The sequence below is a fragment of the Salvelinus alpinus genome, chromosome 8 (assembly GCF_045679555.1).
Source record: "Salvelinus alpinus chromosome 8, SLU_Salpinus.1, whole genome shotgun sequence".
Lineage (NCBI taxonomy): Eukaryota > Metazoa > Chordata > Actinopteri > Salmoniformes > Salmonidae > Salvelinus > Salvelinus alpinus.
The window spans coordinates 16,193,424-16,213,915 of record NC_092093.1 but is presented as its reverse complement, the minus strand read 5'-3'; the positions used below and the strand labels follow the sequence as shown (position 1 = coordinate 16,213,915).

The 20,492-nt window shown below is 43.0% G+C and overlaps 1 protein-coding gene across 13 annotated transcripts in view; it reads left to right on the top strand.

Moving 5' to 3' along the window:
- The window catches only part of LOC139582627 (myelin transcription factor 1-like protein), a 111,781-nt gene that overhangs the window by 78,516 nt on the left and 12,773 nt on the right, over positions 1-20,492 (top strand). For 10 of the 13 annotated variants that reach the window (XM_071412784.1, XM_071412781.1, XM_071412779.1 and 7 more), the window contains 3 exons: positions 5,834-6,141; positions 15,093-15,326; positions 17,687-17,835. In XM_071412784.1, the coding sequence (XP_071268885.1) occupies positions 5,834-6,141; positions 15,093-15,326; positions 17,687-17,835 (691 nt within the window). Of the gene's footprint in view, positions 1-5,833; positions 6,142-15,092; positions 15,354-17,686; positions 17,836-20,492 lie in introns of all 13 variants that reach the window. The other 3 variants (XM_071412783.1, XM_071412785.1, XM_071412780.1) reach the window with 2 other exon arrangements.

Sequence of the window (20,492 nt, the reverse complement as noted above, 5' to 3'; positions counted from 1 at the left end):
TCTGTATGTGTGTTCTGTATGTGTGTCTGTATGTGTGTTCTGTATATATGTTCTGTATACATGTTCTGTATGTGTTTTCTGTATGTGTGTTCTGTATGTGTGTTCTGTATGAGTGTTCTGTATGAGTGTTCTGTATGTGTGTTCTGTATGTGTGTTCTGTATACATGTTCTGTATGAGTGTTCTGTATGATTGTCCTGTATACATGTTCTGTATGTGTGTTCTGTATGTGTGTCTGTATGTGTGTTCTGTATATATGTTCTGTATGAATGTTCTGTATACATGTTCTGTATGTGTGTTCTGTATGTGTGTTCTGTATGTGTGTTCTGTATGAGTGTTCTGTATGAGTGTTCTGTATGTGTGTTCTGTATGTGTGTTCTGTATACATGTTCTGTATGAGTGTTCTGTATGAGCGTTCTGTATACATGTTCTGTATGTGTGTTCTGTATGAGTGTTCTGTATGAGTGTTCTGTACACATGTTCTGTATCTGTGTTCTGTATGTGTCTTCTGTATGTGTGTTCTGTATACATGTTCTGTATGTGTGTTCTGTATGAGTGTTCTGTATGAGTGTTCTGTATACATGTTCTGTATGTGTGTTCTGTATGAGTGTTCTGTATGAGTGTCCTGTATACATGTTCTGTATGTGTGTTCTGTATACATGTTCTGTATGTGTGTTCTGTATGTGTGTTCTGTATGAGTGTTCTGTATACATATTCTGTATGTGTGTTCTGTATGTGTGTTCTGTATACATGTTCTGTATGTGTGTTCTGTATGTGTGTTCTGTATGAGTGTTCTGTATGAGTGTTCTGTATACATGTTCTGTATGTGTGTTCTGTATGAGTGTTCTGTATGAGTGTTCTGTATGAGTGCTCTGTATACATGTGCTGTATGAGTGTTCTGTATACATGTTCTGTATGTGTGTTCTGTATGAGTGTTCTGTATGAGTGTCCTGTATACATGTTCTGTATGTGTATTCTGTATGTGTGTCTGTATGTGTGTTCTGTATATATGTTCTGTATGAGTGTTCTGTATACATGTTCTGTATGTGTGTTCTGTATGTGTGTTCTGTATGAGTGTTCTGTATGAGTGTTCTGTATGTGTGTTCTGTATGTGTGTTCTGTATGTGTGTTCTGTATACATGTTCTGTATGAGTGTTCTGTATGAGTGTTGTGTATACATGTTCTGTATGAGTGTTCTGTATGAGTGTCCTGTATACATGTTCTGTATGTGTGTTCTGTATGTGTGTTCTGTATGTGTGTTCTGTATACATGTTCTGTATGTGTGTTCTGTATACATGTTCTGTATGAGTGTTCTGTATGTGTGTTCTGTATACATGTTCCTTATGTGTGTTCTGTACACATGTTCTGTATGTGTGTTCTGTATGCGTGTTCTGTATACATGTTCTGTATGAGTGTTGTGTATACATGTTCTGTATGAGTGTTCTGTATGAGTGTCCTGTATACATGTTCTGTATGTGTGTTCTGTATGTGTGTTCTGTATGTGTGTTCTGTATACATGTTCTGTATGTGTGTTCTGTATACATGTTCTGTATGAGTGTTCTGTATATATGTTCTGTATACATGTTCTGTATGTGTTTTCTGTATGTGTGTTCTGTATGTGTGTTCTGTATGAGTGTTCTGTATGAGTGTTCTGTATGTGTGTTCTGTATGTGTGTTCTGTATACATGTTCTGTATGAGTGTTCTGTATGATTGTCCTGTATACATGTTCTGTATGTGTGTTCTGTATGTGTGCCTGTATGTGTGTTCTGTATATATGTTCTGTATGAATGTTCTGTATACATGTTCTGTATGTGTGTTCTGTATGTGTGTTCTGTATGAGTGTTCTGTATGAGTGTTCTGTATGTGTGTTCTGTATGTGTGTTCTGTATACATGTTCTGTATGAGTGTTCTGTATGAGTGTTCTGTATGAGCGTTCTGTATACATGTTCTGTATGTGTGTTCTGTATGAGTGTTCTGTATGAGTGTTCTGTACACATGTTCTGTATCTGTGTTCTGTATGTGTCTTCTGTATGTGTGTTCTGTATACATGTTCTGTATGTGTGTTCTGTATGAGTGTTCTGTATGAGTGTTCTGTATACATGTTCTGTATGTGTGTTCTGTATGAGTGTTCTGTATGAGTGTCCTGTATACATGTTCTGTATGTGTGTTCTGTATACATGTTCTGTATGTGTGTTCTGTATGTGTGTTCTGTATGAGTGTTCTGTATACATATTCTGTATGTGTGTTCTGTATATGTGTTCTGTATACATGTTCTGTATGTGTGTTCTGTATGTGTGTTCTGTATGAGTGTTCTGTATGAGTGTTCTGTATACATGTTCTGTATGTGTGTTCTGCATGTGTGTTCTGTATGAGTGTTCTGTATGAGTGCTCTGTATACATGTGCTGTATGAGTGTTCTGTATACATGTTCTGTATGTGTGTTGTGTATGAGTGTTCTGTATGAGTGTCCTGTATACATGTTCTGTATGTGTATTCTGTATGTGTGTCTGTATGTGTGTTCTGTATATATGTTCTGTATGAGTGTTCTGTATACATGTTCTGTATGTGTGTTCTGTATGTGTGTTCTGTATGTGTGTTCTGTATGAGTGTTCTGTATGAGTGTTCTGTATGTGTGTTCTGTATGTGTGTTCTGTATGTGTGTTCTGTATACATGTTCTGTATGAGTGTTCTGTATGAGTGTTGTGTATACATGTTCTGTATGAGTGTTCTGTATGAGTGTCCTGTATACATGTTCTGTATGTGTGTTCTGTATGTGTGTTCTGTATGTGTGTTCTGTATACATGTTCTGTATGTGTGTTCTGTATACATGTTCTGTATGAGTGTTCTGTATGTGTGTTCTGTATGTGTGTTCTGTATACATGTTCCTTATGTGTGTTCTGTATAAATGTTCTGTATGTGTGTTCTGTATGCGTGTTCTGTATACATGTTCTGTATGTGTGTTCTGTATACATGTTCTGTATGTGTGTTCTGTATACATGTTCTGTATGTGTGTTCTATATACATGTTCTGTATGTGTGTTCTGTATGTGTGTTCTGTATGTGTGTTCTGTATGTGTGTTCTGAATACATGTTCTGTATGTTGTGTTCCGTATGTTGTGTTCCGTATGTTGTGTTCCCTATGTTGTGTTCCGTATGTTGTGTTCTGTATACATGTTCTGTATGTGTGTTCTGAATACATGTTCTGTATGTTGTGTTCTGTATGTGTGTTCTGTATGTGTGTTCTGTATACATGTTCTGTATGTGTGTTCTGTATGTGTGTTCTGTATGAGTGTTCTGTATGAGTGTTCTGTATACATGTTCTGTATGTGTGTTCTGCATGTGTGTTCTGTATGTGTGTTCTGTATGAATGTTCTGTATGAGTGTTCTGTATACATGTTCTGTATGTGTGTTCTGTATGTGTGTTCTGTATGTGTGTTCGTTATACATGTTCCTTATGTGTGTTCTGTATACATGTTCTGTATGTGTATTCTGTATGCGTGTTCTGTATACATGTTCTGTATGTGTGTTCTGTATACATGTTCTGTATTTGTGTTCTGTATACATGTGCTGTATGTGTGTTCTATATACATGTTCTGTATGTGTGTTCTGTCTGTGTGTTCTGTATGATGTCTGTATGTGTGTTCTGTATGCATGTTCTGTATGTGTGTTCTGCATGTGTGTTCTGTATGAGTGTTCTGTATGAGTGTTCTGTATACATGTGCTGTATGTGTGTTCTGTATGTGTGTTATGAGTGTTCTGTATGAGTGTCCTGTATACATGTTCTGTATGTGTGTTCTGTATGTGTGTTCTGTATGTGTGTTCTGTATACATGTTCTGTATGTGTGTTCTGTATACATGTTCTGTATGAGTGTTCTGTATGTGTGTTCTGTATGTGTGTTCTGTATACATGTTCCTTATGTGTGTTCTGTATAAATGTTCTGTATGTGTGTTCTGTATGCGTGTTCTGTATACATGTTCTGTATGTGTGTTCTGTATGTGTGTTCTGTATACATGTTCTGTATGAGTGTTCTGTATACATGTTCTGTATGTGTGTTCTGCATGTGTGTTCTGTATGTGTGTTCGTTATACATGTTCCTTATGTGTGTTCTGTATACATGTTCTGTATGTGTATTCTGTATGCGTGTTCTGTATACATGTTCTGTATGTGTGTTCTGTATACATGTTCTGTATTTGTGTTCTGTATACATGTGCTGTATGTGTGTTCTATATACATGTTCTGTATGTGTGTTCTGTCTGTGTGTTCTGTATGAGTGTTCTGTATACATGTTCTGTATGTGTGTTCTGCATGTGTGTTCTGTATGAGTGTTCTGTATGAGTGTTCTGTATACATGTGCTGTATGTGTGTTCTGTATGTGTGTTATGCATGAGTGTCCTGTATACATGTTCTGTATGTGTGTTCTGTATATATGTTCTGTATGAGTGTTCTGTATACATGTTCTGTATGTGTGTTCTGTATGTGTGTTCTGTATGAGTGTTCTGTATGAGTGTTCTGTATGAGTGTTCTGAATGTGTGTTCTGTATACATGTTCTGTATGAGTGTTCTGTATGAGTGTTCTGTATACATGTTCTGTATGTGTGTTCTGTATGTGTGTTCTGTATGTGTGTTCTGTATACATGTTCTGTATGAGTGTTCTGTATGAGTGTTCTGTATACATGTTCTGTATGTGTGTTCTGTATGAGTGTTCTGTATGAGTGTTCTGTATACATGTTCTGTATGTGTGTTCTGTATGTGTGTTCTGTATGTGTGTTCTGTATACATGTTCTGTATGTGTGTTCTGTATACATGTTCTGTATGAGTGTTCTGTATGTGTGTTCTGTATGTGTGTTCTGTATACATGTTCCTTATGTGTGTTCTGTATACATGTTCTGTATGTGTATTCTGTATGCGTGTTCTGTATACATGTTCTGTATGTGTGTTCTGTATACATGTTCTGTATGTGTGTTCTGTATACATGTTCTGTATGTGTGTTCTATATACATGTTCTGTATGTGTGTTCTGTATGTGTGTTCTGTATACATGTTCTGTATGTGTGTTCTGAATACATGTTCTGTATGTTGTGTTCCGTATGTTGTGTTCCGTATGTTGTGTTCCCTATGTTGTGTTCCGTATGTTGTGTTCTGTATACATGTTCTGTATGTGTGTTCTGAATACATGTTCTGTATACATGTTCTGTATGTGTGTTCTGAATACATGTTCTGTATGTTGTGTTCCGTATGTTGTGTTCCGTATGTTGTATTAAGTATGTTGTGTTCCGTATATTGTGTTAAGTATGTTGTGTTCCGTATGTTGTGTTCCGTATGTTGTATTAAGTATGTTGTGTTCCGTATATTGTGTTAAGTATGTTGTGTTCCGTATGTTGTGTTAAGTATGTGGTGTTCCGCATGTTGTGTTCCGTATGTTGTGTTCTGTATGTTGTGTTCTGTATGTTGTGTTAAGTATGTTGTGTTCCGTATGTTGTGTTCCGTATGTTGTGTTCCGTATGTTGTGTTCCGTATGTTGTGTTCCGTATGTTGTGTACTGTATGTTGTGTTCTGTATGTTGTGTTAAGTATGTTGTGTTCCGTATGTTGTGTTCCGTATGTTGTGTTAAGTATGTTGTGTTCCGTATGTTGTGTACTGTATGTTGTGTTCTGTATGTTGTGTTAAGTATGTTGTGTTCCGTATGTTGTGTTAAGTATGTTGTGTTCCGTATGTTGTGTTAAGTTTGTTGTGTTAAGTATGTTGTGTTCCATATGTTGTGTTAAGTATGTTGTGTTCCGTATGTTGTGTTAAGTATGTATGTGTATGAACTGTCCACTGCACTCCCTCCCTGCAGCCAAGCACTACTGTAAGAGCCCAGCCAGCAGCACGACTAGCAGCTACGCTCCCAGCAGCACGACGAGCAGATACGCACCCAGCAGCACGACGAGCAGATACGCTCCCAGCAGCAGCAGTCTGAGCTGCGGAGGGGGAGGAGGAGGGGGCGGCAGCAGCGCCAGCAGCACCTGCAGTAAGAGCAGCTTCGACTACACACAGGACACGGAGGCTGCTCACATGGCCGCCACGGCCATCCTCAACCTGTCCACGCGCTGCAGGGAGATGCCCCACGGCCTGGGAGGCAAGCCCCAGGACCTCCTCTCCCAGGTAGGGAGGGCTGCAGCCCAGACTCATCCATACCCACACTCCACCGCAGGTCTCGGGCGCTGCGTTGCTGTCTGTCACGCTCTCTCTCTGTCAACCACACCTTCTCTCTCTCTACCACACCTCTCTATCTCTCTCTCTACCGCACCTCTCTCTCTCTCTCTCTATTCCACACCTTCTCTCTCTCTACCACACCTCTCTCTCTCTCTCTGTCAACCACACCTTCTCTCTGTCTCTCTCTACCACACCTTCTCTCTCTCTCGCTCCCTACCACACCTCTCTATCTCTCTCTCTCGCTCCCTACCACACCTCTCCATCTCTCTCTCTACCATACCTCTCTCTCTCTATTCCACACCTTCTCGCTCTCTACCACACCTCTCTCTCTCTCTGTGTCAACCACACCTTCTCTCTGTTGCTCTCTACCACAACTCTCTCTCTCTACCACATCTCTCTCTCTACCACACCTCTCTCTCTCTCTGTCAACCACACCTTCTCTCTGTTGCTCTCTACCACACCTTCTCTCTCTACCACATCTCTCTCTCTCTACCACACCTCTCTCTCTACCACACCTTCTCTCTCTACCACACCTTCTCTCTCTACCACATCTCTCTCTACCACACCTTCTCTCTCTACCACACCTTCTCTCTCTACTACACCTTCTCTCTCTACCACACCTTCTCTCTCTACCACATCTTCTCTCTCTACCACACCTTCTCTCTCTACCACACCTCTCTCTCTACCACATCTCTCTCTCTACCACACCTTCTCTCTCTACCACACCTCTCTCTCTACCACACCTCTCTCTCTACCACATCTCTCTCTCTACCACACCTTCTCTCTCTACCACACCTCTCTCTCTACCACATCTCTCTCTCTACCACACCTTCTCTCTCTACCACACCTTCTCTCTCTACTACACCTTCTCTCTCTACCACACCCTCTCTCTCTACCACACCTTCTCTCTCTACCACATCTCTCTCTCTACCACACCTTCTCTCTCTACTACACCTTCTCTCTCTACCACACCTCTCTCTCTCTACTACACCTTCTCTCTCTCTACCACACCTTCTCTCTCTACCACATCTCTCTCTCTACCACACCTTCTCTCTCTACTACACCTTCTCTCTCTACCACACCTCTCTCTCTACCACACCTTCTCTCTCTACCACATCTCTCTCTCTACCACACCTTCTCTCTCTACTACACCTTCTCTCTCTACCACACCTCTCTCTCTACTACACCTTCTCTCTCTCTACCACACCTTCTCTCTCTACCACATCTCTCTCTCTACCACACCTTCTCTCTCTACTACACCTTCTCTCTCTACCACACCTCTCTCTCTACCACACCTTCTCTCTCTCTACCACACCTTCTCTCTCTACCACACCTTCTCTCTCTACTACACCTTCTCTCTCTACCACACCTCTCTCTCTACCACACCTCTCTCTCTACTACACCTTCTTTCTCTCTCTCTCTGCACCTCTCTTCCCTTCTCTCTCTCCGTCTCTCTGCCCTTCTTTCTCTCACTCTCTATCTCTCTCCAACTCTATCCCTTTGTCTATTTCTTTCTCCTATCTTTCATGCTTTCTTTAATGCTATTTCAATCTATCAGACTACATGTGTATTATATCTCCTATACAATAAGGATATGATCTCTTCCTTACTGCCACCCTGAGTCAGTTCAAGTGAAAAGTGGGCCCTTGTCTGATCCAGTCAGCAATGAGTCAGAGCCCTCATCCACAAGGCTAGGTGTCAGATGTCTTTCTATGCCACTTGATTTAGGCATTGCTGCTTTGCTTATCACAGAATAATGCAGTCTGGCCTAGCATCCTGTGATTATGTGTCCCATTCATTACACTGTGGAGTGCCAGGCACAGCCATGAGAGCAGCACAGCATCTGAGGCTGTGGAAGAAAGATATGCATTGTGGGCACGATGGAGTGGAGCCCTTGGCTTTTTCAGACAGCCTGGAATGGATCGATGGTTTCAGTTGCCTCTCTCTCTGTCTCTGTCTCTGTCTCTGTCTCTGTCTCTGTCTCTGTCTCTCTCTGTCTCTGTCTCTGTCTCTGTCTCTCTGTCTCTGTCTCTCTGTCTCTCTGTCTCTGTCTCTGTCTGTCTCTGTCTCTGTCTCTGTCTCTGTCTCTGTCTCTCTGTCTCTGTCTCTCTGTCTCTCTGTCTCTGTCTCTCTGTCTCTCTGTCTCTGTCTCTGTCTCTGTCTGTCTCTGTCTCTCTGTCTCTGTCTCTGTCTCTCTGTCTCTCTGTCTCTCTGTCTCTCTGTCTCTGTCTCTGTCTCTGTCTCTGTCTCTGTCTCTGTCTCTGTCTCTGTCTCTGTCTCTGTCTCTGTCTCTCTCTCTCTGCTTTGTCTCTCTCTACACCCTCTCTCTGCCTCTCTGTGTTGTCTCTCTCTCTCTCTCTCTCTCTTGTGGTCATACTCCTTTGTGGAGGTGACAGTGAGAGAGAGTGGCCACTTTGTGAGGACATGGTCTTGCTCTGTGGCAGTCCGTCTCTGTGTGAACCATCATCCTCATCATCATCACCAGCATCATCATCGCCATCATCACCATAATAATCACTAGAGCGTCGTGGGGAAATTCCATGTTCAGTACATTCATCTCCTCTTAAAGACAGTGTGGGCTGCAGAGTGGGCCAAGAAGGAGGAGAAATTAGTCTCTGCTTCACTGTCTGTCTCTCTGCTTTGTCTCTCTCAAACCTCTCTCTGTCTCTCTGCTTTGTCTCTCTCTCAACCCTCTCTCTGTCTCTCTGCTCTGTCAATCTCTCTCAACACTCTCTCTGTCTCTTTGCTTTGTCTCTCTCTCTCAACCCTCTCTCTGTCTCTCTGCTTTGTCTCTCTCTCAACCCTCTCTCTGTCTCTCTGCTTTGTCTCTCTCAACCCTCTCTCTGTCTCTCTGCTTTGTCAATATCTCTCAACCCTCTCTCTGTCTCTCTGCTTTGTATCTCTCTCTCAACCCTTTCTCTGTCTCTCTGCTTTGTCTCTCTCTCTCAACCCTCTCTCTGTCTCTCTGCTTTGTCTCTCTCTTAAACCTCTCTCTGTCTCTGCTGTGTCTCTCTGTCAACCCTCTCTCCACCCCTCTGCTTTGTCCCTCTCTCTGTCTCTCTCTCAACCCTCTCTCTGTCTCTCTGCTTTGTCTCTCTCTCACAACTCTCTCTGTCTCTCTGCTTAGTCTCTCTCTCTCACCACTCTATCTGTCCCTCTGCTTTGTCTCTCTCTCTCAACCCTCTCTCTGTCTCTCTGCTTTGTCTCTCTCTCTCAACCCTCTCTCTGTCCCTCTGCTTTGTCTCTCTCTCTCAACCCTCTCTCTGTCTCTCTGCTTTCTCTCTCTCTCAACCCTCTCTCTGTCTATCTGCTTTGTCTCTCTCTCTCAACCCTCTCTCTGTCTCTCTGCTTTGTCTCTCGCTCTCAACCTTCTCTCTGTCTCTCTGATTGATCTCTCTCTCAACCCTCTCTCTGTCTCTCTGCTTTGTCTCTCTCTTAAACCTCTCTCTGTCTCTGCTTTGTCTCTCTGTCAACCCTCTCTCCATCCCTCTGCTTTGTCCCTCTCTCTGTCTCTCTATACTTTGTCTCTCTCTCAACCCTCTCTCTGTCTCTCTCTCAACTCTCTCTCTGTCTCTTCTTTGTCTCTCTATCAACCCTGTTTCTGTCTCTCTGCTTTGTCTCTCTCTCACAACTCTCTCTGTCTCTCTGCTTAGTCTCTCTCTCTCACCACTCTATCTGTCCCTCTGCTTTGTCTCTCTCTCTCAACCCTCTCTCTGTCTCTCTGCTTTGTCTCTCTCTCTCAACCCTCTCTCTGTCCCTCTGCTTTTTCTCTCTCTCTCAACCCTCTCTCTGTCCCTCTGCTTTGTCTCTCTCTCTCAACCCTCTCTCTGTCTCTCTGCTTTCTCTCTCTCTCAACCCTCTCTCTGTCTCTCTCCCTCAACCCTCTCTCTGTCCCTCTGCTTTGTCTCTCTCTCTCAACCCTCTCTCTGTCCCTCTGCTTTGTCTCTCTCTCTCAACCCTCTCTCTGTCTCTCTGCTTTCTCTCTCTCTCAACCCTCTCTCTGTCTCTCTGCTTTGTCTCTCTCTCTCAACCCTCTCTCTGTCCCTCTGCTTTGTCTCTCTCTCTCAAACCTCTCTCTGTCTCTCTGCTTAGTCTCTCTCTCACAACTCTCTCTCTGTCTCTCTGCTTTGTCTCTCTCTCAACACTCTGTCTGTCTCTCTGCATTGTCTCTCTCTCACAACTCTCTCCGTCTCTCTGCTTTGTTTCTCTCTCAACACTCTGTCTGTCTCTCTGCATTGTCTCTCTCTCACAACTCTCTCCGTCTCTCTGCTTTGTCTCTCTCTCTCAACCCTCTCTCTGCCTCTGCTTTGTCTCTCTCTCAACCCTCTCTCTTTCTCTCTGCTTTGTCTCTCTCTCTGTCTCTCTGCTTTGTCTCTCTCTCAACCCTCTCTCTTTCTCTCTGCTTTGTCTCTCTCTCTGTCTCTTCTTTGTCCCTCTCTAAACCCTCTCTCTGTCTCTGCTTTGTCTTTCTCTCAACACTCTATCTGTATCTCTACTTTTTCTCTCTCTCTGAACTCTCTCTCTGTCTCTCTGTTTGTCTCTCTCTCTCAACTATCTCTGTCTGTCTCTCTGCATTGTCTCTCTCTCTCAACTCTCTCTGTCTCTCTGCTTTCTCTCACTCAACTCTCTTTCTCTCTACTTTGTCTCTCTGTCTCTCTGATTTGTCCCTCTCTAAACCCTCTCTCTGTATTTCTGCGTTGTTTCTCTCTCTCAACCCTCTCTCTGTCTCTCTCCCTTAACCCTCTTTCTGTCACTCTCTCTCAACCCTCTCTGTCTCTCTGCTTTCTCTTCCCAACCCTCTCTTTGTCTCTGCTTTGTCTCTCTCTCAATCCTCTCTCCGTTTCTCTGCTTTGTCTCTCTCTCAAGCCTCTCTCTGTCTCTCTGCTTTTTCAATCTCTCAAGCCTCTTTCTGTCACTCTGCTTTGTCTCTCTCTCACAACCTTCTCTCAACTCTCTCTCTGTCTCTCTGCTTTGTCTCTCTTTCAGCACTCTCTCCGTCTCTCTGCTTTGTCTCTCTCAACTTTCTCTCTGTTTCTGCTTTGTCTCTCTTTCAACTCTCTCTTTGTCTCTTCCTTTATCTCAATTCAATTCAATTCAATTCAAGGGGCTTTATTGGCATGGGAAACATGTGTTAACATTGCCAAAGCAAGTGAGGTAGATATTATACAAAAGTGAAATAAACAATACAAATTAACAGTAAACATTACACATACAGAAGTTTCAAAACAATAAAGACATTACAAATGTTATATTATATATATACAGTGTTGTAACAATGTACAAATGGTTAAAGCACACAAGTTAAAATAAATAAGCATAATGTGGGTTGGGTTGTATTTACAATGGTGTTTGTTCTTCACTGGTTGCCCTTTTCTTGTGGCAACAGGTCACAAATCTTGCTGCTGTGATGGTACACTGTGGAATTTCTCCCAGTAGATATGGGAGTTTATCAAAATTGGATTTGTTTTCGAATTCTTTGTGGATCTGTGTAATCTGAGGGAAATATGTCTCTCTAATATGGTCATACATTGGGAAGGAGGTTAGGAAGTGCAGCTCAGTTTCCACCTCATTTTGTGGGCAGTGTGCACATAGCCTGTCTTCTCTTGAGAGCCAGGTCTGCCTACGGCGGCCTTTCTCAATAGCAAGGCTATGCTCACTGAGTCTGTACATAGTCAAAGCTTTCCTTAAGTTTGGGTCAGTCACAGTGGTCAGGTATTCTGCCACTGTGTACTCTCTGTTTAGGGCCAAATAGCATTCTAGTTTGCTCTGTTTTTTTGTTAATTCTTTCCAATGTGTCAAGTAATTATCTTTTTGTTTTCTCATGATTTGGTTGGGTCTAATTGTGCTGTTGTCCTGGGGCTCTGTGGGGTGTGTTTGTGTTTGTGAACAGAGCCCTAGGACCAGCTTGCTTAGGGGACTCTTCTCTAGGTTCATCTCTCTGTAGGTGATGGCTTTGTTATGGAAGGTTTGGGAATCACTTCCTTTTAGGTGGTTGTAGAATTTAACGGCTCTTTTCTGGATTTTGATAATTAGTGGGTATCGGCCTAATTCTGCTCTGCATGCATTATTTGGTGTTCTACGTTGTACACGGAGGATATTTTTGCAGAATTCTGCATGCAGAGTCTCAATTTGGTGTTTGTCCCATTTTGTGAAATCTTGGTTGGTGAGCGGACCCCAGACCTCACAACCATAAAGGGCAATGGGCTCTATGACTGATTCAAGTATTTTTAGCCAGATCCTAATTGGTATGTTGAAATTTGTTCCTTTTGATGGCATAGAAGGCCCTTTTTGCCTTGTCTCTCAGATCGTTCACAGCTTTGTGGAAGTTACCTGTGGTGCTGATGTTTAGGCCGAGGTATGTATAGTTTTTTGTGTGCTCTAGGGCAACGGTGTCTAGATGGAATTTGTGGTTCTGGCGACTGGACCTTTTTTGGAACACCATTATTTTGGTCTTACTGAGATTTACTGTCAGGGCCCAGGTCTGACAGAATCTGTGCAGAAGATCTAGGTGCTGCTGTAGGCCCTCCTTGGTTGGTGACAGAAGCACCAGATCATCAGCAAACAGTAGACATTTGACTTCGGTTTCTAGTAGGGTGAGACCGGGTGCTGCAGACTGTTCTAGTGCCCGCGCCAATTCGTTGATATATATGTTGAAGAGGGTGGGGCTTAAGCTGCATCCCTGTCTCACCCCACGACCCTGTGTGAAGAAATGTGTGTGTTTTTTGCAGATTTTAACCGCACACTTGTTGTTTGTGTACATGGATTTTATAATGTCGTATGTTTTACACCCAACACCACTTCTCTCTCTCTCTCAACACTCTATCCGTCTCTCTGCTTTTTCTCGCCCTCAACTTTCTCTCTGTTTCTGCTTTGTCTTTCTCTCAAACCTCTCTCTTTCTCTCCGATTTGTCTCTCTCTCTCAACTCTCTCTCTGTTTCTGGTTAGTCTCTCTCTCCACTCTCTCTCTGTCTCTCTCTCAACCGTCTCTCTGTCTCTCTGCTTTGTCTCTCTCTCAACCCTCTCTCTTTCTCTCTGCTTTGTCTCTCTCTCTCAACTCTCTCTCTGGTTTGTCTCTCTCTCTCAACCCTCTCTCTGTCTCTCTGATTTGTCTCTCTCTTAACCATCTCTCATCCTCTCTGATTTGTCTCTCTGCTTTGTCTCTCTCTCAACCTTGTCTGTCATTGCTTTGTCTCTCTCTCAACCCTCTCTCTGTCTCTCTGCTTTGTCTCTCTCAACAATGTCTGTCTTTGCTTTGTCTCTCTCTCTGTCTCTCTGCTTTGTCTCTCTCACAACCTTCTCTGTCTCTCTTCCTTGTTCTCTCTCTCAACTCTCTCTCTGTCTCTCTTCCTTGTTCTCTCTCTCAACCCTATCTGTCTCTTTGCTTTGTCTCTCTCTCTCCCTCTCTCTGTATCTCTGCTTTGTCTCTCTCTCAACCTTCTTTCTGTCTCTGCTTTGTCTCGCTTTCAACCCTCTCTCGGTCTCTCTGCTTTGTCTCTCTCAACAATGTCTGTCTTTGCTTTGTCTCTCTCTCAACCCTCTCTCTGTCTCTCTGCTTTGTCTCTCTCACAACCTTCTCTGTCTCTCTTCCTTGTTCTCTCTCTCTGTCTCTCTTCCTTGTTCTCTCTCTCAACTCTCTCTCTGTCTCTCTTCCTTGTTCTCTCTCAACCCTCTCTATGTCTCTGCTTTGTCTCTTAACCCTCTCTCTGTATCTCTGCTTTGTCTCTCTCTCAACCTTCTTTCTGTCTCTGCTTTGTCTCGATTTCAACTCTCTCTCTGTCTCTCTTCCTTGTTCTCTCTCTCAACCCTCTCTATGTCTCTGCTTTGTCTCTTAACCCTCTCTCGGTCTCTCTGCTTTGTCTCTGCCTCAACCCTATCTGTCTCTTTGCTTTGTCTCTCTCTCTCAACCCTATCTGTCTCTTTGCGTTGTCTCTCTCTCTCCCTCTCTCTGTATCTCTGCTTTGTCTCTCTCTCAACTTTCTTTCTGTCTCTGCTTTGTCTCGCTTTCAACCCTCTCTCGGTCTCTCTGCTTTGTCTCTGCCTCAACCCTATCTGTCTCTTTGCTTTGTCTCTCTCTCTCAACCCTCACTCTTTCTCTCTGCTTTGTCTCTTCCTCAAACCTCTCTCTCTCTCTGCTTTATCTCTCTCTCTCTGTCTCTCTGCTTTGTCTCTCTCTCAACTCCCTCTCTTTCTCTCTGCATTGTCTCACTCAACCATCTCTCCCTGCTTTGTCTCTCCCTCAACTCTCTGTCTCTCTGCTTTGTCTCTCTCTCAACCCTTTAACTGTCGCTCTTCTTTGTCTCTCTCTCAACCCTCTCTCTGTCTCTTTGCTTTGTCCATCTCTCAACCCTTTTTCTGCCTCTCTGCTTTGTCTCTCTCTCAAACCTATCTCTGTCTCTCTGCTTTGTCTCTCTCTCAACCCTATCTCTGTCTCTCTGCTTTGTCTCTCTCTCAAACCTATCTCTGTCTCTCTGCTTTGTCTCTCTCTCAACCCTCTGTCTGTCTCTCTGCTTTGTCTCTCTCTTAAAACTCTCTCTGCCTCTGCTTCGTCTCTCTCTCAACCTTATCTGTCTCTCTGCTTTGTCTCTCCCTCAAATCTCTCTCTGTCTCTGCTTTGTCTCTCTCTTAACCCTCTCTCTTTCTCTCTGCTTTGTCTCTCTTTCAACCCTCTCTCTGTCTCTCTGCTTTGTCTCTCTCTCAACCCTCTCTCTGTCTCTCTGCTTTGTCCGTCTCTCAACCCTCTCTCTTCATCTCTGCTTTTTCTCTCCTCTCCATTCTCTCTCTCCTCTTTCCCTCCTACCATCTAATTACAGTGCTCCCTTGCTCTCTTCTCCATCCTTCTTTAATTTGATCTGCCTCTCCCTCCCTCCCTCAATCCCTCCATTTGTCCATCTCTCTGACAGAGTCCTGATGGTGACATGGATGACAGCAGTACTCTTGACCTGAGTGTGAGCCGGGGGCAGCCGGGGGGTCCGGAGGGGAGTGGCACGGTGCTGACCCCCCTGCAGCCCATGTCCACCCAGCGCCAGGCCCTGCTCAACAGCAGCCGCTGCTACCAGATGAGTGAGGCCGACTGCTGGGATCTGCCCGTGGACTACACCAAGATCAAGCGCATCACCGACGACGATCACAAAGAGGTATGGGGAAGGACCGCAGCATTATGGGTATTGTATTCATTTTTTTATTTTTTTTGTGTTCAATATTCAAATCTATTGAACAGAGTGGTGCTGTATTTTATTTCAATGTTCTCTTACAGTGGAGACACAATTCAAAGATGGTTTATGCAGAACATATTTTACTCCCTGTGAGCGTTCAATATTCCCGATTGAGCCATAGACAGAACACAGGTAATCATAGCCGCGGGAAGTAGGGGTGCTGAGGGTGCTGCAGCACCCCTGAAAAATCTGAATAAAAAAATATTTATTCACTAAAGTAGTGCACTGGGCCTTTTCTAGTATTAGCGGACTGATATAGACATCTGTAGCTCGGGCAACAACAAAACATACCAGCACCTATGCTTTGGCAAAAAAGCTAGTTGTATAATTAGGAACAGAATCCTGCAAGATTCATATGTTGGAATTGTAATAGTTGTTACCTTGTTAGTTGTTACCTTTCTCTGTGATGTCATTCTAATGGAATCCAGAAAGAACAAAACCCTGTCCTCAAACATTTACATCAAAAGATGGAAAGTTATGAGCAAAGACACAAAACATCCATATCAAGTTAAATATTTTTCTTGATCAAGTAACATGAAAACAACCACTTTTTGTGCAGTATTAATTTACCATCTTTACAAACCACTTAGTGTACATTATTGTATTGTACATAGGCTGGTCATCTAGGTTTGTAGACGTTCCGTCACCATGCAGAAAAACTATGCAAAATCAAGTACATTCAGACACCAAGTGGTTAGTGATGATGTGGTGATGTGATGATGTGATGATGTGGTGATGTGGTGATGTGATGATGTGATGATGTGGTGATGTGTTGATGTGGTGATGTGATGATGTGATGATGTGATGATGTGGATCAGTTGGTGGAGCATGGTGCGTCCAATGCTATGGTTGTTGGTTGGTTGTTGGTTGGTTGGTTGTTGGTTGTTGGTTTGAATCCCATGGGGGACCAGTATGATAATGTATGCACTCACTACTGTAAGTTGCTCTGGATAAGAGTGTCTACTGGAATGGAAAAGGAATGAATAGATCATTTCAGTCTTCACATAGGAATGAGTTACATTTGCAAAGTATTTCAAGAAACTGGAAAACATATATCAAGCAAGTATTTTTATATTCCACAAGTATTATTAGATGAACTGTTTTGTACAGATACTTATCAGACTCAAGATACAAATGCTGGTAAAACATTCAAATACATTTAATTTAGTTTAAATATTTCCCGGAACTAGTGCACTGGGCCTTTGCTAGTCCTGTATGAGCGGCCCGATATAGACGTCTTCAGAGCAGGGACATTTTTTTCTGCAAAAACATCGCAGCACCCCCACCCCCAAACTACTTCCCACGGCTATGCATGTAATGCTGATTTGACTTGGCTCACCCAGGGGAAAGGGAGGGGGGGGTATCCAGTATCCACTGATAGTCTTTCAGTGACATCTAGTGGATTCTGCTGGTACTGCATTAACTTAATGGGTGAATCTCAATTGTTTTTCTTTTATTCCTCACACCCTGCTTCTCAAGACACAGAGCAGAAGATGAGGTTCCTTCCCTCGGAGAGGCAGGGAAGGAAAAAAGAGATGAGGAATCAAGGAAATACAATTGAGATTCCCCCAATGAATCAGTGAAGCGCCCTATTGTGGATTCATGGTTGGTGAGATCACAGGAGGTTGTTGGCACCTTCATTGGGGAGGATGGGCTCGTGGTAATGACTGGAGCGGAATTCATGGAATGGTATCAAATACATCAAAATACATGGTTTCCATGTGTTTGATGCCATTCCATTCACCCCGTTCCAGCCATTATTATGAGCAATCCTCCCCTCAGCAGCCTCCTGTGGGGAGATACATTGAGGATCAGCAGCATTATATGATTAATGGCTGGTAGATCATCTTTACACCTTGTACTCTGAATCTCTGATATTACACAAAGCAAACCAAGCAGTACATTTATACATTTGCAGTGTCTGATTAAAACGCTTGAAGTTGAGGGGTTTAATCGTAAGAGTTATTGGGCTTGCTAATTGAGCATGGATTAAACAATTCCAGTATTTTGTATTTGTATTTATTATGGATCCCGATTAGCAGCTACTCTTCCTGGGGTCCAGCAAAATTAAGGCAGTTTTTACAAGTGGAGCATGAGTACACAGATTAAGAGGAGAGGGTTTCTTTGGGATAATTGCTTTATAAATATAAGTAAAAGGATCTGCTGAGTAATTTAAAAAAAAATGGGATGTGAGATGTGAATATGAATTATAATCATGCAATGAAACAAATAATCTAGGACGTGCAATATGAATCTATGGTCTCCATTGTGACATGATGTAGTCTTCTTTTCTTTCATCCCTCCACCAGGAGGAGGACCTGGACCCGTTCCAGGACCTTCTAGATGAGCATCACTACGGAGGGGACGTGACCATGCCCAGCCCAAAACACAAGTACGCCCCCTGCAAGGAGGGCAAGGAGGAGCTCATCACGTAAGGCCAAAACAAGCTTATTTCCTCATCACCTCGTTACTACTTTACAGCCTTTATACCTTTACCTAGTGATCATTTTCCTCATCTAATGTTATCATTGTGTGTAATCTAATGTTATCATTGTGTGTAATCTAATGTCATCATTGTGTGTAATCTAATGTTATCCGTGTGTGTAATCTAATGTCATCATTGTGTGTAATCTAATGTTATCATTGTGTGTAATCTAATGTCATCATTGTGTGTACTCTAATGTCATCATTGTGTGTACTCTAATGTCATCATTGTGTGTAATCTAATGTCATCATTGTGTGTAATCTAATGTCATCATTGTGTGTACTCTAATGTCATTATTGTGTGTAATCTAATGTCATCATTGTGTGTAATCTAATGTTATCATTGTGTGTAATCTAATGTTATCATTGTGTGTACTCTAATGTCATCATTGTGTGTACTCTAATGTTATCATTCTGTGTAATTTAAATCAGGGGCGCAACTTTGGTTTTAGAAGTGGGGGGAATATTATAATTATTATTATTATATTCTTTATCCAGTCGGATTAACACTCCAAATAGTTTACCCGACCGCATGGTCCTAAAGCACACCGTAGCCTCGTTTTGTATCACATTCCATTGATAAAACTGGGGCGGACAAAAATGCAATTTCAGAATGTGAGCGGGACATGTCCCTCCGTCCCCAGTGAAAGTTGCGCCCCTGAATCTAATGTCATCATTGTGTTATCTACTGTCATCCTTGTGTGTTTGTGTGTTCTCTAGTCTCTCCAGCTACCAGCTAGCTGACAAAAGCATCTGCAGTATGATGATGACCAATGTGTGTTCTCTAGTCTCTCCAGCTACCAGCTAGCTGACAAAAGCATCTGCAGTATGATGATGACCAATGTGTGTTCTCTAGTCTCTCCAGCTACCAGCTAGCTGACAAAAGCATCTGCAGTATGATGATGACCAATGTGTGTTCTCTAGTCTCTCCAGCTACCAGCTAGCTGACAAAAGCATCTGCAGTATGATGATGACCAATGTGTGTTCTCTAGTCTCTCCAGCTACCAGCTAGCTGACAAAAGCATCTGCAGTATGATGATGACCAATGTGTGTTCTCTAGTCTCTCCAGCTACCAGCTAGCTGACAAAAGCATCTGCAGTATGATGATGACCAATGTGTGTTCTCTAGTCTCTCCAGCTACCAGCTAGCTGACAAAAGCATCTGCAGTATGATGATGACCAATGTGTGTTCTCTAGTCTCTCCAGCTACCAGCTAGCTGACAAAAGCATCTGCAGTATGATGATGACCAATGTGTGTTCTCTAGTCTCTCCAGCTACCAGCTAGCTGACAAAAGCATCTGCAGTATGATGATGACCAATGTGTGTTCTCTAGTCTCTCCAGCTACCAGCTAGCTGAAAAAAGCATCTGCAGTATGATGATGACCAATGTGTGTTCTCTAGTCTCTCCAGCTACCAGCTAGCTGACAAAAGCATCTGCAGTATGATGATGACCAATGTGTGTTCTCTAGTCTCTCCAGCTACCAGCTAGCTGACAAAAGCATCTGCAGTATGATGATGACCAATGTGTGTTCTCTAGTCTCTCCAGCTACCAGCTAGCTGACAAAAGCATCTGCAGTATGATGATGACCAATGTGTGTTCTCTAGTCTCTCCAGCTACCAGCTAGCTGACAAAAGCATCTGCAGTATGATGATGACCAATGTGTGTTCTCTAGTCTCTCCAGCTACCAGCTAGCTGACAAAAGCATCTGCAGTATGATGATGACCAATGTGTGTTCTCTAGTCTCTCCAGCTACCAGCTAGCTGACAAAAGCATCTGCAGTATGATGATGACCAATGTGTGTTCTCTAGTCTCTCCAGCTACCAGCTAGCTGACAAAAGCATCTGCAGTATGATGATGACCAATGTGTGTTCTCTAGTCTCTCCAGCTACCAGCTAGCTGACAAAAGCATCTGCAGTATGATGATGACCAATGTGTGTTCTCTAGTCTCTCCAGCTACCAGCTAGCTGACAAAAGCATCTGCAGTATGATGATGACCAATGTGTGTTCTCTAGTCTCTCCAGCTACCAGCTAGCTGACAAAAGCATCTGCAGTATGATGATGACCAATGTGTGTTCTCTAGTCTCTCCAGCTACCAGCTAGCTGACAAAAGCATCTGCAGTATGATGATGACCAATGTGTGTTCTCTAGTCTCTCCAGCTACCAGCTAGCTGACAAAAGCATCTGCAGTATGATGATGACCAATGTGTGTTCTCTAGTCTCTCCAGCTACCAGCTAGCTGACAAAAGCATCTGCAGTATGATGATGACCAATGTGTGTTCTCTAGTCTCTCCAGCTACCAGCTAGCTGACAAAAGCATCTGCAGTATGATGATGACCAATGTGTGTTCTCTAGTCTCTCCAGCTACCAGCTAGCTGACAAAAGCATCTGCAGTATGATGATGACCAATGTGTGTTCTCTAGTCTCTCCAGCTACCAGCTAGCTGACAAAAGCATCTGCAGTATGATGATGACCAATGTGTGTTCTCTAGTCTCTCCAGCTACCAGCTAGCTGACAAAAGCATCTGCAGTATGATGATGACCAATGTGTGTTCTCTAGTCTCTCCAGCTACCAGCTAGCTGACAAAAGCATCTGCAGTATGATGAT